Genomic DNA, 15251 nt, shown 5'->3' on the forward strand with positions numbered 1-15251 from the left:
TGCTGGTCACCATTACGTACCAATATTTGGCTCGCATAATTTCAAATTTGCCCCCCCCCCCCCCCCCACCTGAGTAATCCTGGATCCGCGCCTGCCCGTGATGACATTCTCTCCATTTCTTCCCGTTCTGCACATAATGTCCTCCTCATTATTCGGAGCAACCTTATTTACATTCTTTCTTTCCTTTTAGTTTTTACCATATCCTTCCAAAACACAGGGGCGGATCTAGCTTTTTGCTAAGGGTGGGGGGGGGGGTAACCAAATACGATGTGGAGCGTCGTCCACGAGCCGCGAAGCACCGTTAGTGATGTTTTCCTGGCATCTACTGAAATCTACTACTACTGTGTAGGTCTGGACACATGATAGCATTTTTCTATGCACATCACATTTCCACTTGGCAGCCCAAGGGGGATCGGGGGATTAAACCCCCTTAAATGCCTAGATCCACCTCTGCAACATCTTTGCTGATCTTCTTCTCAATATTGATTTATTGATCGAGTTACATTATTTGCTGGTCTTTTAGAACAACCAGATTTCAGAGGATTCACACTTTTCACAACGAAAAACTTCTCCATGTTTCAGTCCTTGCGCGATCGTCTCCAGCTCGGGCAGATATTGGGCGTCAGCGTGCAGCACCGGTACGTACTACCGGCGCAGTATGACGGCCGCATTAGCTGTGCACTGCGAGCTTCCGTTGTTTGTATCGGTAATACTCATAGAGATGGGAGGGAAAGCGTCATCTAAGTTCCATTTCATTGGTTTAAGGTTTGAAAATTGATACTCAATATTGTGTTAAAGTTATATAAGAAAAGATAATCTTTTTTTAATATAATTCCACGGGGGCGATTTTTTATTTTGCAATCGCCCCAGTGGGTAACCTGTCGGGGGCGATTATGGAGCTCACGGGGGCGAATCGCCCATCGCCCCCGTGTATTTTGAGCGCTGGTCGTCATCCTTCTCCTCCACCTGACTGGAATTCCTTATTTATTTTGGTAATCGTCACCGCATATTCGGGCAGCAATATGGTATAATCATTTTTTCATGGAAGTATTACTCTGACATTTGGATGATGGGGAATTCGTAAACGTTTCTAAAAACTGTGTTTACTGTTGCACGTAATTACCTCATGTGTTTTCATATTTGTAACTTTAATTAAGTATCTTTCTCCTTATTTGTCAACATATTAGCTCCTTTTGTAACACTCGTCCTGCAGAAGATCAACCATCGTCTTGTCGCTATGTTAGGCGGAGTGTTGTGTGGATCATGTATTATTGCCAGCGCTTTCTTCAAAAACTCAGTTACTGTAGGAGTCTGTCTCGCTTTATCAGGTAAGCTAAACATATGTTAGTTTAGCTAGTATGTAATCGAACATTTCATTATGTAGCTCATTTTGCACTCTACACGGTAGATAGAGAACCATACATACGCAAGCTTATGAAGGCGAAATTGGTATAACGCTTATACCATTTAGTGCTCTCTAGATTTGTATAACGCTTATAAAATTTAGTGCTCTGTAGTATACAAATATACACTGTCTTGAGAGGTTCTGGTTAAAACTATGTGCAAGAGGTGACTCCAATAGTTCTATTTGCTGAGGGGGCGCATCAACAATTTTTTTTTTTTTTTTTTTTTTTTTAATCCTATTTTGGGGGATTTTTTTTTTTTTAGAATTAAAAAAAAAATGTCAATTTTTATCAAAAACAGTTTAAAACATAAGAATTGATTTTTTTTTTTTAAATCACAAGTTTTTTCAACTCCCAATTAGTACTCCCAAATAATACTTTTTTAAAGCAACCTAAAAATAGATGAAATATTCCTGGTCATGTGACGAGCTCTCAACCAATCAAAAGCCAATCAATTTGTGATGCTTGATATAAATGGTATAACGCTTATACTTTTTAGTGCTGTGTAGATTGGTATAACGCTTACTGGTATACTTGTTAGTGCTCTGTAGATTGGTATAACGCTTATACCATTTAGTGCTCTGTAGATTGGTATAACGCTTATACTTTTTAGTGCTCTGTAGATTGGTATAACGCTTATACTTTTTAGTGCTCTGTAGATTGGTATAACGCTTATACCATTTAGTGCTCTGTAGATTGGTATAACGCTTATACTTTTTAGTGCTCTGTAGATTGGTATAACGCTTATACCATTTAGTGCTCTGTAGATTGGTATAACGATTATACTTTTTAGTGCTCTGTAGATTGGTATAACGCTTACTGGTATACTTTTTAGTGCACTATAGATTGGTATAACGCTTATACCATTTAGTGCTCTGTAGATTGGTATAACGCTTATACTTTTTAGTGCTCTGTAGATTGGTATAACGCTTATACTTTTTAGTGCTCTGTAGATTGGTATAACGCTTATACTTTTTAGTGCTCTGTAGATTGGTATAACGCTTATACTTTTTAGTGCTCTGTAGATTGGTATAACGCTTATACCATTTAGTGCTCTGTAGATTGGTATAACGCTTATACTTTTTAGTGCTCTGTAGATTGGTATAACGCTTATACCATTTAGTGCTCTGTAGATTGGTATAACGATTATACTTTTTAGTGCTCTGTAGATTGGTATAACGCTTACTGGTATACTTTTTAGTGCACTGTAGATTGGTATAACGCTTATACCATTTAGTGCTCTGTAGATTGGTATAACGCTTATACTTTTTAGTGCTCTGTAGATTGGTATAACGCTTATACTTTTTAGTGCTCTGTAGATTGGTATAACGCTTATACTTTTTAGTGCTCTGTAGATTGGTATAACGCTTATACCATTTAGTGCTCTGTAGATTGGTATAACGATTATACTTTTTAGTGCTCTGTAGATTGATATAACGCTTACTGGTATACTTTTTAGTGCACTGTAGATTGGTATAACGCTTATACCATTTAGTGCTCTGTAGATTGGTATAACGCTTATACCATTTGGTTCTCATGTGTATACTTTGTATGGTTTAGGTATTTTATCTACCTTTTTTTATTTCTTATTATTTTGATAACTATTGAATACTGTCCAAAGGATTAAATATAACATTTTTGATTATGTTAACTGTCAATTGGTGTTTTAAACAATAACATAAAAATCAAATGTACCACATGGTGCATAATAAATACAGTTTTCTGGTCTGTTAATCGCTTCATGTTTTAAGACGAGGTACATGGAAAGAGAGTGAATGCATGGTCATTAAGAGAAATATCATTTTGTTCTTACACAAGATAGGAAATAAAAAGAAACAAATACCATAGTTCCTAACAATTTATGACAGAGATTTCTGACTTTATGGTTTAGAAAGGGCTTAATAAAAAAAAAGCATTAAAAAGCATTTTCTGTATTTTGTTACAGTCCATAAACGAAGAAATACTCCAGAATGGAAAAAATTCTGTTAGTGGTAGGTGTAGCAGTTTAATTACTACAAGACAAGACTCTTGAATGTCAGCTGGGGGGGGGGGACCATATTATTAAAATATGTATAGAGACACAACGCCAGAGGATTGACAGAACGCCGCCTTCATTTCGGTGGTCATAGTGGAGAAGCAAGAGTGAAATGATTTTACAAATGCTCTTCTGGCAGCCTTTAAGAAACAAACGGGCCAGAGGTTAAACAGCAGTTAGAACAAAAAAAGAACTTGTCTTCCAAGGGCAGGCCACTCCTAGAGATCATGGAGACTAGAACTAAATGGGAATGGAGCATGGTGCGAGTCCGTTTATTTTTTTAGTAATAGTCATTATTTTCATCCTTTCTTTTTTTTTCCGCAGGTGTTGGCTTGTCAATGACCTACATGCCCATGGTGATTGCACTGAATGATTTCTTCAGAGAAAAATTCGTTTTGATGAACACAATCACGCTGTACGGCTACACCGCTGGATCCATGCTGCTCCCTATTGTAATGGAAAGGTCATTCGAAGCATATGGCTATGTAGGGGCTTTTATTATCCTTGGCGGTATTGCTTTTAACCTTGTCGTGTGCGGTGCAATGATACAAAAGGCACCAAGAAACGCAGCTACAAATGAAGGCAAAAGTTATAATAAAGTGAATGAGAAACAGAAGTGTCTCTCTGAAGGAGAATCCTCGAAGCAAGCAGAAAGCATCCGTTATCATGAGGAGGAGGAGGAAGAGGAAAAGGAGGAGCATGAGGAGGAGGAAGAGGATAGTGAAGAGTGTGTCTTGGAGGAAAGGCGTTTGATTCAAAACGAGAGACGTAACATCAATAAACAGGAAACATCTCCGAATGCGCGCTCATCTTTTACAAGCTCCGTCTTTCAAACCGGCAAACGGTCCTGTGGACTTTTAAACGAACCACTGTTTCTCTTCACCATTCCGATTCATTTCTTGTTCATGTTCTCCATTTATGCGTGGATGCTGTTTCTGGTACCTCACGCTGAACACCTGGGAATCCCTCCTTTCAAAGCAATCTTCCTCTCTACAATTGGTGGCATAGGTGGCATCATCGGTCGGACCATCTTCATCATCTTCGTCGGCAAAGGCATCAATGTTTATGTCGTCTACATCGCCATCGGCCTCATCTGCATGGCATCATTTCTGCTGGACTTTATCAGTTCTGCTTACGCGGTGCGTGCTACATTGGCTTTTGTCCAAGGTTTCACCTTCTTCATCGAGGATGCTATTGCGGCCAGTTTATTTAAAGATACAGTCTTTGACGATCGGAATTTTAACATGGCCGTGGCTGTCAGTTTATTCGCGGAAGGACTAGGGGCGACATGTGCAGGAACAATTACAGGTGAGTAATTCATAGCCAGCTTCTTCAAACATGATGAACCTTTGAGAAATCAACTTAAGTTCAATACCCCATGTATTGCCAGTATAAATTATTTTTCGGATTATGGATTGACAACATCAATGCTTGGACCAGGCTCCTTTTCGAGCAGCTAAATAGAAAAATTGAACACAGAAAGTTATGGAGAAACCAGTGTCTCAAGTTCAATTTCCTTGTCGCTCCACGGCTTTTAAGTTAAGAGACACATCTAATCAGGCCTATACTCACATATTTCAAAAGATGACGAACGAGTGTAGTTTAAATTGCTTTAACTTGATTTCCTCGAAGGTCTTGGTAATCATGTGATCGGATTGATAAGTCTTAAATCCATGTTTAGTAGTATTCTTTAGTCACTATCATTCAACAGGCAGGGCGCGTTCATGCTTGATTTTGACGGCCAGAATCAGGCATCTGTTACGCGTTTAGTTTAAAACACGATTGCGTTTATGCTCACTTTTGTAGAATCACCGAAAAACGGCGATCACGATCGCCGATCGTAAACTCACAAAAAGATGCGTTTACAATTTGTAAACGCGTTTAAATGGGGTCAACCCACTGACCTATAGTGGGTCTACGTAGCATGCGCACACAGGTTTGCGAATCCAGCTCAAGGCCACCCAAGGAGAATTGCCTGGAGAAGTGAGCATGAACAGTGCACCGTGGAACTGCGATTACGATGAGCGTTTACGATGAGCGTTACAAATCGCGCGTTCAAGCATGAACGCGCGTGAGTTTAGGTGACGAGAGATAGCTATCGACGGCGCTTCTGTATACGAGTCATAGCTAGTTGACAGAGAAAGATGCGTCTATGGAAGTTGCTCCTGCTTAGTCAGGCAAATCATGTAGCCTCAAACAGTTCGAACTCTTTAACAAATATCTTTTAAGAGTTTCATTATTTAAGCCATGATCGCGCCCCATATACGCATGTCTACATAGGTTATGGCCAAAACTGTGTCTTAATACGGTTTGCAATTTGAACATTACAAATCCTGGTCAAATACCTCTAATTCTGGTATGATCATTTCCTAGGTTATCTGTTTGATGTCACCCAGTCGTTCACGAAGGTGTTCATCATCGTTGGCTTCATCCACGCCGTCATGGTCGTTCATCTCTTCGTTGTATCGATCCTCATCAAGAGACGACGACAACATGTCAGCTGTAATTTTGACCACTGAGGATTAAGAGGTTGAAGCAGAAACGTCCCCATAATATCCTCCTACCTTTTGAAATCTTTCGTTGATACCGAACAACCTATTACTATCATGACATTGGTTAGTAATGGCTAACCCTTACAAAAAAGTACCATGGTAACGATGGTTTTTTTTGTCCAAATTACAAATTCAATTTCAAATTCGCCGAGATCCCATGTAATACACGCGTTTCCATCGGATAATAGTGATCTTGTACGACGGTTTTGTGAAACGTTGACCTGTATTTTTACTATTGTTATAGCATGGTTAAAAATACAATAAATGTAACGTTATCAGGCGCGTACGCAGGATTTTTTCAAGGGGGGGGGGGGGTAACATTTATAAATCGGACCAAAAATTTCGCAAAATTTCGTCTATACACCGTCCACAGTCAGTTTAAATCAAGTTCAGATCGGGTAAATTTGCCATTTCCAAGACATGGACGTATTGGGGACTGTTTATGAACGAGCTAGGGTCGTATTATAGACATTATTTACAAATTCTACTCCGACCACAACCCGTTTTACGATTTTCTGGGACGGTTCCAAAACGTAGTGAGAACTAGTTTGGTGTGATGGGGGCTTAACTAAAACATGGAAAACAAAATTCAACATAAGGGCAATACAGCAACGACAACAAAACGAGAATAAAAGAAGGCGAAATAGCAGCAGGCGTAATAAAAGATGGCGAAAATGAAGAGGTTTTATGGAGGTCACCAAACCTGCTATTTGACTGATGATATTTGAAGATGAATCATTGATATGATAACACGGGAATATGCATATCTAGAAAGTTTAATTTTGTAAACATATCAAAATCACAGTTTTTTGCACCTGAGAATTGAAGACTCATGATTATCTTAGAAATTCAGTGCTAAAGAATATACCTTAAGTAGGTCATCACTGTAATTCAGTCATTGGAAGGTAACTTATTTGAATATTAATTTATATGTTTTAATTTTTTTGTAAATATTTTTCATTCTTCTGTACATTATAATTTTCCACTAGGCATATTTTGTGTTTTTCTTTAGTATAGTATTGTTTGTATTGATTGTTATCCATGCAACTGTAGATACAACCCTGTTTAAATCATATGGACCATCTCCTTTAAAGTCCAAGGAAGATTCCGCCAAAATGCGTGGATACGCCACAGATTTTCCAAACGAAGAATCCAAAGTTTAACCGTAAAGTACATATACTGTACGTATATTCGAGTTTTAATTGTAATTCGATATGTTGACAAAGCCTTGTATTCGTAAAAGCGATAGGTGAGCACTCATTTTTTTTTTGACCTCGGAAAGTTGAGAATCGCGCCCGCCGATATTTCGCTCAACATCCCCCCCCCTTCAGCCCCCAAAAAGTAAATTTCTGGTCACAATTTTTTAGGGGGGCCTTTTTTGGGGGGGGGGCAGGGGGCAGGCCCGCTTGGCCCCCTGAATCCGCGTCTGGTTGACACAGCCTTGTATTCGTAAACGCGGTAGGTTTAACTTGAGTTATTCTTATCAGTAATCGACGTTGTATATAAAGTGTCTATCATTTTCCTAATCCTGTATAATCCACCACAATTCTGTATACAAATGAGTGAACTCCTAACAAGAAATAAACGAATATATAAGTAAATGAATATTTGGACGTGTTTTTGCAAACGGTGCATACTGTCACGGTCACGACAGATTGAACATACTCCTAGGATTATTTAGACTCCTGCGCTGGCATTCTAATCAGCAAGCAGAAATTTGTTTTTCTTCTTCCACTTTTATGATACCACATTTGTAATGATAGAGCTTGTGATCATCGAACTGTAACTAGATATATCAATGTTGATAATAATAACAATGCAAAAGTCGATCTGCTTATGAGATTGGGAATTATTTATCAATGCAATGAATGACCGTTCGTTGAACCTCTCTTTAAAGCGCTTAGACACATCGTTGTATCGACGTATTTGGCGTTATTTAAAAGCGGAATATTATTATTATTATTATTTACCATATTGTCCTGTCCATTGAAATGATCAAATTGTAAATATCATTGAGTCTATGGATTTTTGAAAGATGGATAAATGTAAAACATGAAACATCAGTTATTCCTTTTGATTAACTTAATATTTCATTTATTTTATTGCATAATACTTAGACCTAATGACATTATTCATTCTGTACGTGAACTACCATTGCCATTGCCAGGAAACTGTAAATAGATCTGTGCTTTCATGCATAGCCCTTTTTAGTATCATGTGAGAGAGGATCAATTCATCTTTGACAGAACAACAACAATTCATCAGAACATAATACTTCTTTGTTTGTAGTCATCGATTTGAAAGTCGGGTTTCGTTTCTTATAGAACACTTTAGTACCTGGGAGATTTCATGTCGGAGGTCAATTACTTTTCGCGTCTGTTACAGCCGTATTTTGAAAGAGTAGAACTCACGCACGAAAATTGTTTGTTTATAGATATTATTTGTATGGGTTGTTAGAACGTCTTTAAGAGAAAGGAGCTTTGAACAATAGACGATCGACACCTCCGACCTTTAGAAAAGTTGTTAGCAGGCCAGCGTGAACAGTATGTCAGAGTTCTTGAATGTCGGTCTCACCGGCCCTCAGACAACTTGTCAGAATGCCCGTCAGTGCGACATTGTCGGTGTGGTGGATGATTGTGGGTCTCGTAGAGCCGTCCGTCTCGTGGGTTGTCGTCTCGAACGGCTAGCCGTCTCGTGGATCGTATAGCCGTTGGCAAGGTGATATGCTTTGAGCTGGTCGATCAAACACATACTAAATCCAAGACTGAAAATTGTTAACAATAGTTGAAAGACCGAGATTTATGAGTTTGGCCTACTGGCGAAGAGAAGTTTTTGAATTCAAAATAAGCATGTGGAAGCTAAATTAATTTCTAATTAAAGTCACAATGTAGTTCAAAATAATTCGTGTGACACAGGGACAATCCGATTTTGATGTACTTTAAAGGCCCTTCCAATTTGCGATCACTGTAAATACTCGAAATGTCATATTATGTATGTGTTGACATACAAACAGCTGTTCTTGTTGCTGTAAAATCAAGTTGAAGACATCGTAAAGATGATAGTTCAAGTTAAATGTTATTTTAATGTATTCGTGTTATTGTTGATTATTGTATTGCCTGTAATTATTTTCAGTGTGAGTAGTTTCAATTTAAATAAAAGAGTAATCTTATACTCGTGCGACACGTCTTTATCATTCAAGAGCTTTGCCTCCATCTTTCTATCTCTCCTTCCGTCCTCCTCCTATTAAAGTATGTCCGTCTCCACCTGTCTGAATTTTGCTCTCTCAATCTCTTCTTTCTGTCTCTGTCTGTCTCCCCCTCTCTCTCTTACACACACACGCACACTTACACGATTGGCACATTCATTTTTCACTGACTCACTGAATTTCATGAGCAGATTTGACACAAGAAAGTCATTATTACACATTTCTTCTTGATGATTTATCGATTTATTCATCTTTAATACATAATAATTACATGAAATATTCTCAAATTTCTAAAAATCAACGTTCGTCCCATTTAATTTTGATATCCTTTCAGCCACGTTGTTTTGATTTAGTTGGTGAAGAGGAGGAGGTTGGGTGAGCGCCGGCCACTGTCGGTCACCTTACCGCTGGTGGCGGAGCTCAGGATAGAGCTGTAGACGGAAGATGGAGACATGCTTGGGCTGGCGGCAAGGATAAGAGCAGCAACTCCTGAAAAATAAAGCGAAACGAAAGTATGTGAGAGATAAACTTCAGTACCTGTCGTGCGATAAGTGTGAAATATTGTGGAAAGTTAGTGATAAAGGTATACATTGCGTAGTGCACTATTATGTATTTTGAGATCTAGAAATGCAAGGGAGTATTCCAACAATAAGGCCATCAGGTCGTAGATACCATCTGCACACGGGCGGACAATGGTCATTGATGACTTCTTTTTCTCTCACTTGATTTGTATAACACTAAGATACTGGATAGGTGCCCATAAATGTAATATAATTATTCACTTTGTACCAATGATGCATTCCATGATACACAAGCGAAATTATTTTTTTCGATAGGGTGAACCAAATTATTAATGAAGCATTCCCAACTGTATAATTAAATTGTTATTTTGGGGTAATTATCTTCACCTCCAAGTTGTAAAAGTAACAGTATTTAACAGTATTAAAGATATCATCCAGGAATCATCATCCAAGACGACATACCTGAGACGTGTGGGCAGGCCATGGAGGTACCGCTGATGGTACTGGTAGCACTGTCAGATCCCTTCCAGGCAGAGGTGATGTCAACTCCAGGTCCGAAGATGTCGAGGCAGGAGCCATAGTTGGAGAAGTAGGCACGGGCATCGGTGTCATCGGTGGCACCAACGGTCAGGGCCTGGATTTTGGGGACACCATGAATGAGACTTCGTACAAATAATGAACTAAAAATGGATAATAATTAGGTCTCCTTTACTCAGGGTAGCCACTAGACTATTAAGACTGCTCTTCCTGTGGACCATGCACTTATTATTAGCCTAGCATTTACTTCAGGTTGAAAGTGGCAAAGTGGAGTAATATCTTGCCAAATGACGTTGGTGAGATTCGAATCCTCGGCCCTTGGGTTGAGAGTCAATTCTCAATTCTCACTATACGAACACTAACGCTGGATGTGGATATAGGGAGTATTGGGAGACATTCCATGAAGAGTTGAAAGATTAGGAAACTTACATATCCAGACCTGGCTGGAGAGGTTCCGCAAGCATCTTCATCACTGTTACCAGCGGCGACAGAGACGGTGAAGCCAGCATCGTACATGCGCTTGACGGCAGCATCGGTAGTGCTGGAGGCACCACCTCCGAGAGACATGGAGACAACTGCTGGACGACGACCGTTAGATACAACCCAGTCCATTCCTGCAAAGACCGTAAACACATTTTGAAATGATAATACAAATACTAATGATTGAATTCATAAAGCGCATTCCAGAGGATACAAGGCACTGTCGCTAATTATGCTATGCATAACTTGAGAAGAACGGTAAATTTTTAATTGTTTTTTAAAAAGTAAAGTAAAGAACCTTTTCTTAGAAATAAGGTTTGTTCCATAGGCGTGGGGCAACGGAAACCAAACAGGTTATTCAAAAAGAAATTCAGGTGTTTTCCTTTGTTCCTTTCTAATTAAAAGAAAGGTATCCCTTGGATTTGGTATACATTGGTTATTTGTACTGACAAATCAGTATATATTTCTTTTAATGGGATTCAGCCCCTGACGAAATTTGTTGCCGTACACCCGCAATCATGAAGCAATTTGAATACAGTCTTTCCGATGTCAAGTTAAGAACTCTTGATACCACACTCTAAACTTCGATATGACGTCATATTACGTAGGAATATAATTACCGTCGATGATTCCAGAGTTGGATCCGGATCCGAGACATCCAAGAACACGGATTCCGTAGATGTTGGCGTTCTTGGCGACTCCGTAGTTGGTTCCAGCGACGGTTCCAGCGCAATGGGTACCGTGACCGTTGCAGTCAACTCCCTGTAAGACGGGAAAAGTACAAATGTATACTGGTAGTGCCCTTTTCGCTAGATACATTGGGGATGTGTGGAACGTCTTTAAATGTGATTTGGGATGCCACATCCTATTTCAGATTTTTGTTGTAACTCAAACTGTTGTTTCCAAATGTGTAATTTCAAACCTTAATGTAAGCCTCATTGGCTCGGCCGCTTTTGGTCAACGTACGATCTTGATGTCTTTATTCGCATATTGTACAATCTTAATGCTTTCGTTAGAGATTTAAATACATGAGAACAAGTTTCGAGAGGGGCTTTTAAAAATTACGAATTTAGCCGAAGCAACCCACTTCCTTTCTCTGAGATGTTATTTACTCTACAGTATAGCATTAGATTCTGACCTATCAAAGGCACTCATGAATAGCAGCGGATACATTTGGTTCCTTATGTTCATTCAAAGGCCTTTTTTTAATTGATAGGCCTTTATGAACTTACGTTGTTGTTTCCGACGGCATCGTATGCGGCGACTGCACGACCTCCGAAGTCGTTGTGGGTGGGCCACACACCGGTGTCGACCACGTACACGTTCACATTAGCACCAGAGTCTGCAAGTTAACGAAGATGATTTTGTGAGAATACTTGATTCAATATTTTCTGAATTTCTGACATTTTTTAGACGATTACCCATTTTCAGAAAAACGAACTTCAAGAAAAAACGAAACTTCGAATAATAAACCTTCGGAAAAACGACATGTAACCGATTACAAGAGGTGCTTTTTCTCAATCAACAATTTTGTTCTCATTTGATTTAATGAAACATATTCATTCAAGATAATAACATGATTGGAGATTAGGCATGCCTTCTATTTTGTTAAGTGAGCAAATATGCATAGAATACCAAAGAATAAACTGCTTTTAATCAGAGAAGTTGAAATCATCCAATTTCAAAATCTTACTCATTGGGTTGTAGGAGTTATCAAGAGGAAGGTTCCTCTGGTCAATACGGTCAAGACCCCATGAGGCGACGGCCTGAGTGCGGACAACACCATCCTCCTCAACGTGTACGACTCCATCGAACCTGCGAAGCTATATAACAAGATTCAAGATATTCTGTAAACATCTTTTTTATCAAACTTTTTAATCAATTAATTGTGCATATATGATTTTTGAAATTTATATTGTATAACCAATCTCTCTTAGAAAAATTTCTCTAAAAGGATTCTTGAAATTTGCACGGTGATTCTTTAAAAAAATACTTCTATGACTTTTTTTAGGTTCTGCAGCTAAGGAATTCACAAATGTCGCGAAAGAATCCTTAGTAGTATTTTGGTTATTTACAGAACCCTGAAAGATTCTAGTGCAATATATTTTAAGAGCGATTTTTTAAAATAACAATGATGCACGTTGATCATTTACGAGTGACAGCTCGTATTCTGGTCTAAACATTAATTTGGGACTAGACGGCTATAAACTTACAAACTCAACGGCATCTTGGCTAAGCTCGAGTGAGAGGGTCTGCATGTTCTTGAAGGTCTTGAGGACCTTGGCGAGCCTGAAGCGACGGGCAGAGAAAGCTGAAGAAAGACGGGCACCGAACTCAGTCACGTCAACGCTATCCTGTAATTGAATATATACGCATATTTTAACAGGCCTTTTTTAATGAAGTAGTGATTCTACATAATTATATTTAAAACTAAACAACAAATGAAGCACTGAAGATGCCAAAGCTAACTTAAAATAACCGCATTTCTTTTCTTTTTAATTAGCGGAGCATGTATTTAGGGGCCGATCCAGAATTTTGTATAGGAGGTCACTGTACCTAAAACGTAATAATTTAATAACAGAATATTTTTGTGTCTTTGGTTAATCTGCTATTTCGTATTTGGCTCATCGTGATCGCTGTGCCTATATCAAAAAGGAGTTGCATAAATTATTTCACTGAAAAATGATATTAGAGACAATTGAAAAAAAAATTCGTCTAACAAAATATCAATGCTCGATATTACCTGTCATTTAAAACGGTAAATTTATTTTAGAAATCATGTGAGAAAACTCGAATGAACACTAAATTAAAGAAAAAGAAAATGATAACTTACGTCGATCATAACAAGGTACTTTCCCTTGATGGTTTCCTTGGCACGCTGGAGAGGAGCGATGCCATAGGCAACAGCCAACAGGGCGGTAAACACGATCAATCCACGCATTTTCTGATGTAAGAAATTATGTGAAATGTATGACAAAGATTATTAAAATGTTCAATGTATTGTCATTTGTATAAATCGACAAAAAGATACAACTTTTATGTAGGCATCAATTATGACTCCTCTTTTTGATTAGTTTAATGTAAGAATCATATCCTTCAGTTTGATGACTATGAATAGGCCTTATGTAATGCCCTGCGTTTTCCACCAAACGCCCCATATGAAAAAAGTCATTATCTTACATTTTCCTCACCCGAAGGCTCTCCGAGAAACTAGGGGGTAGTTCTTGATGGGTCCACGGCTTTGCTGTGTACAGACATGTACACACATACACCCATGAAGAACCAAGTAATGGTATTTAAAAAAAGTCTGGTGTCAGCGAATGACCCACTGCATGTGGGAACTGACCACCACCTCCGTTTAACTTTAAGAAGCCCGAATGACTTAAACCAAGAAGACAAATGGTTATCAACTCACCGTAGGTGTCTGGAGGTACTGTGTCTCTTGGTGTGAACAACTGGAACCAATGAAGAACCAAGTCCAGTCATCTGCTTTTATAGAGGTCCTGTACCAATTCGGCCTTATCAGGAAGGCTGGCATGGACGTCATAAAAGGATTATGAGGAGGACACGTAGATATTAATAATAGGATTAAATTATTAAGTGTCGTGTGCTGTTCCAGGTGAGCTAATATCTTATACCATCACATGCACAATGATTTTAATATAATATTATGAAATCTAGAACGAATGGTGGAAACTCATTTACAAGTTGCCTACTTAATGCCCCCTCCCCTTTCCCCCTTACTCTCTCTATCTCTCCCTCAATTGATATCTCTCTTGCTCTATTTCTCATAGTCTGGTAGTCTGTCTGTCTGTCTCTCTCTCTCTCTCTCTCTCTATGTCTCTTTCACTTGATCTAATTTTCGTGATCTTTCTCTAATAAATTAAATTTTAATCTATCCTATTTAGTATATTTTAATTTTGTAGTATTTGTGTCTTCCCTCTGTATAATGTTCAACTTTTACATGTATTTACAATTAAGAATTACATACATAAATCATTTAATTCACGCTCCGTCTATAATTCATTTTCATTATGACTGTGTATCTGTTTCCTGACTTCCCAGTGACCCACTCCCCCCCCCCCCCCCCCTCTCTCTCTCTCTCTCCGACTTTCATTTGCCCTCATTTTGCTGATCTTTCAACATTTAGTCATAGTTTAATTTATCATGTTTTATTAGATAGCTTAGATAGATACCGTGATATCGATTGCGAGGATCGTAATTGTTATATTTTCCTGGCCGGTCACTTTCCATGGTTATATTGACCAGCAGGTGAAATATATATATGTTTAATCAATGCATTTCGCCCTTTTGAGGACTGTATGCATTTTTTTCTCGATTTTTCTTTTTTGCTTGAATTTTTTTTCCTCCATATTTTTTTCTTCCCTCGGAATGCTTTTTTCGTAATTTTTTCCCCCAATTTGTTTCTTTGAAGAACTAAAAATTTGAGACCCCAATATGGACCCCAATAAATGTTCAAAGCAGGGCTATCTAATATAAATAACATTCTTCGGACCT

The 15251-nt window shown here is 38.5% G+C and overlaps 2 protein-coding genes across 2 annotated transcripts; one reads left to right on the forward strand and one right to left on the reverse strand.

Moving 5' to 3' along the window:
- Window positions 1-945: 945 nt before the first annotated feature.
- LOC105438336 (monocarboxylate transporter 12-like) lies at window positions 946-6312 on the forward strand. Its single transcript, XM_011666044.2, has 3 exons — window positions 946-1328; window positions 3763-4746; window positions 5812-6312. The coding sequence occupies exons 1-3, from the start codon at window positions 1238-1240 to the stop codon at window positions 5955-5957; spliced, it is 1221 nt and encodes a 406-aa protein (XP_011664346.2). The 5' UTR covers window positions 946-1237; the 3' UTR covers window positions 5958-6312.
- A 3096-nt stretch (window positions 6313-9408) lies between these two features.
- LOC755588 (aqualysin-1) lies at window positions 9409-14286 on the reverse strand. The gene is made up of 9 exons (XM_001190704.4): window positions 14149-14286; window positions 13567-13677; window positions 12947-13087; window positions 12427-12556; window positions 11966-12075; window positions 11354-11495; window positions 10683-10867; window positions 10179-10350; window positions 9409-9684 (listed from the first exon to the last, which is right to left on the reverse strand). Exons 1-9 carry the CDS (start codon window positions 14278-14280, stop codon window positions 9545-9547), a joined length of 1263 nt encoding a protein of 420 aa, XP_001190704.3. The 5' UTR covers window positions 14281-14286; the 3' UTR covers window positions 9409-9544.
- Window positions 14287-15251: the final 965 nt, after the last annotated feature.

The sequence above is a fragment of the Strongylocentrotus purpuratus genome, unplaced genomic scaffold (assembly GCF_000002235.5).
Source record: "Strongylocentrotus purpuratus isolate Spur 01 unplaced genomic scaffold, Spur_5.0 spur5_scaffold_15, whole genome shotgun sequence".
NCBI classification, from domain to species: Eukaryota; Metazoa; Echinodermata; class Echinoidea; order Camarodonta; family Strongylocentrotidae; genus Strongylocentrotus; species Strongylocentrotus purpuratus.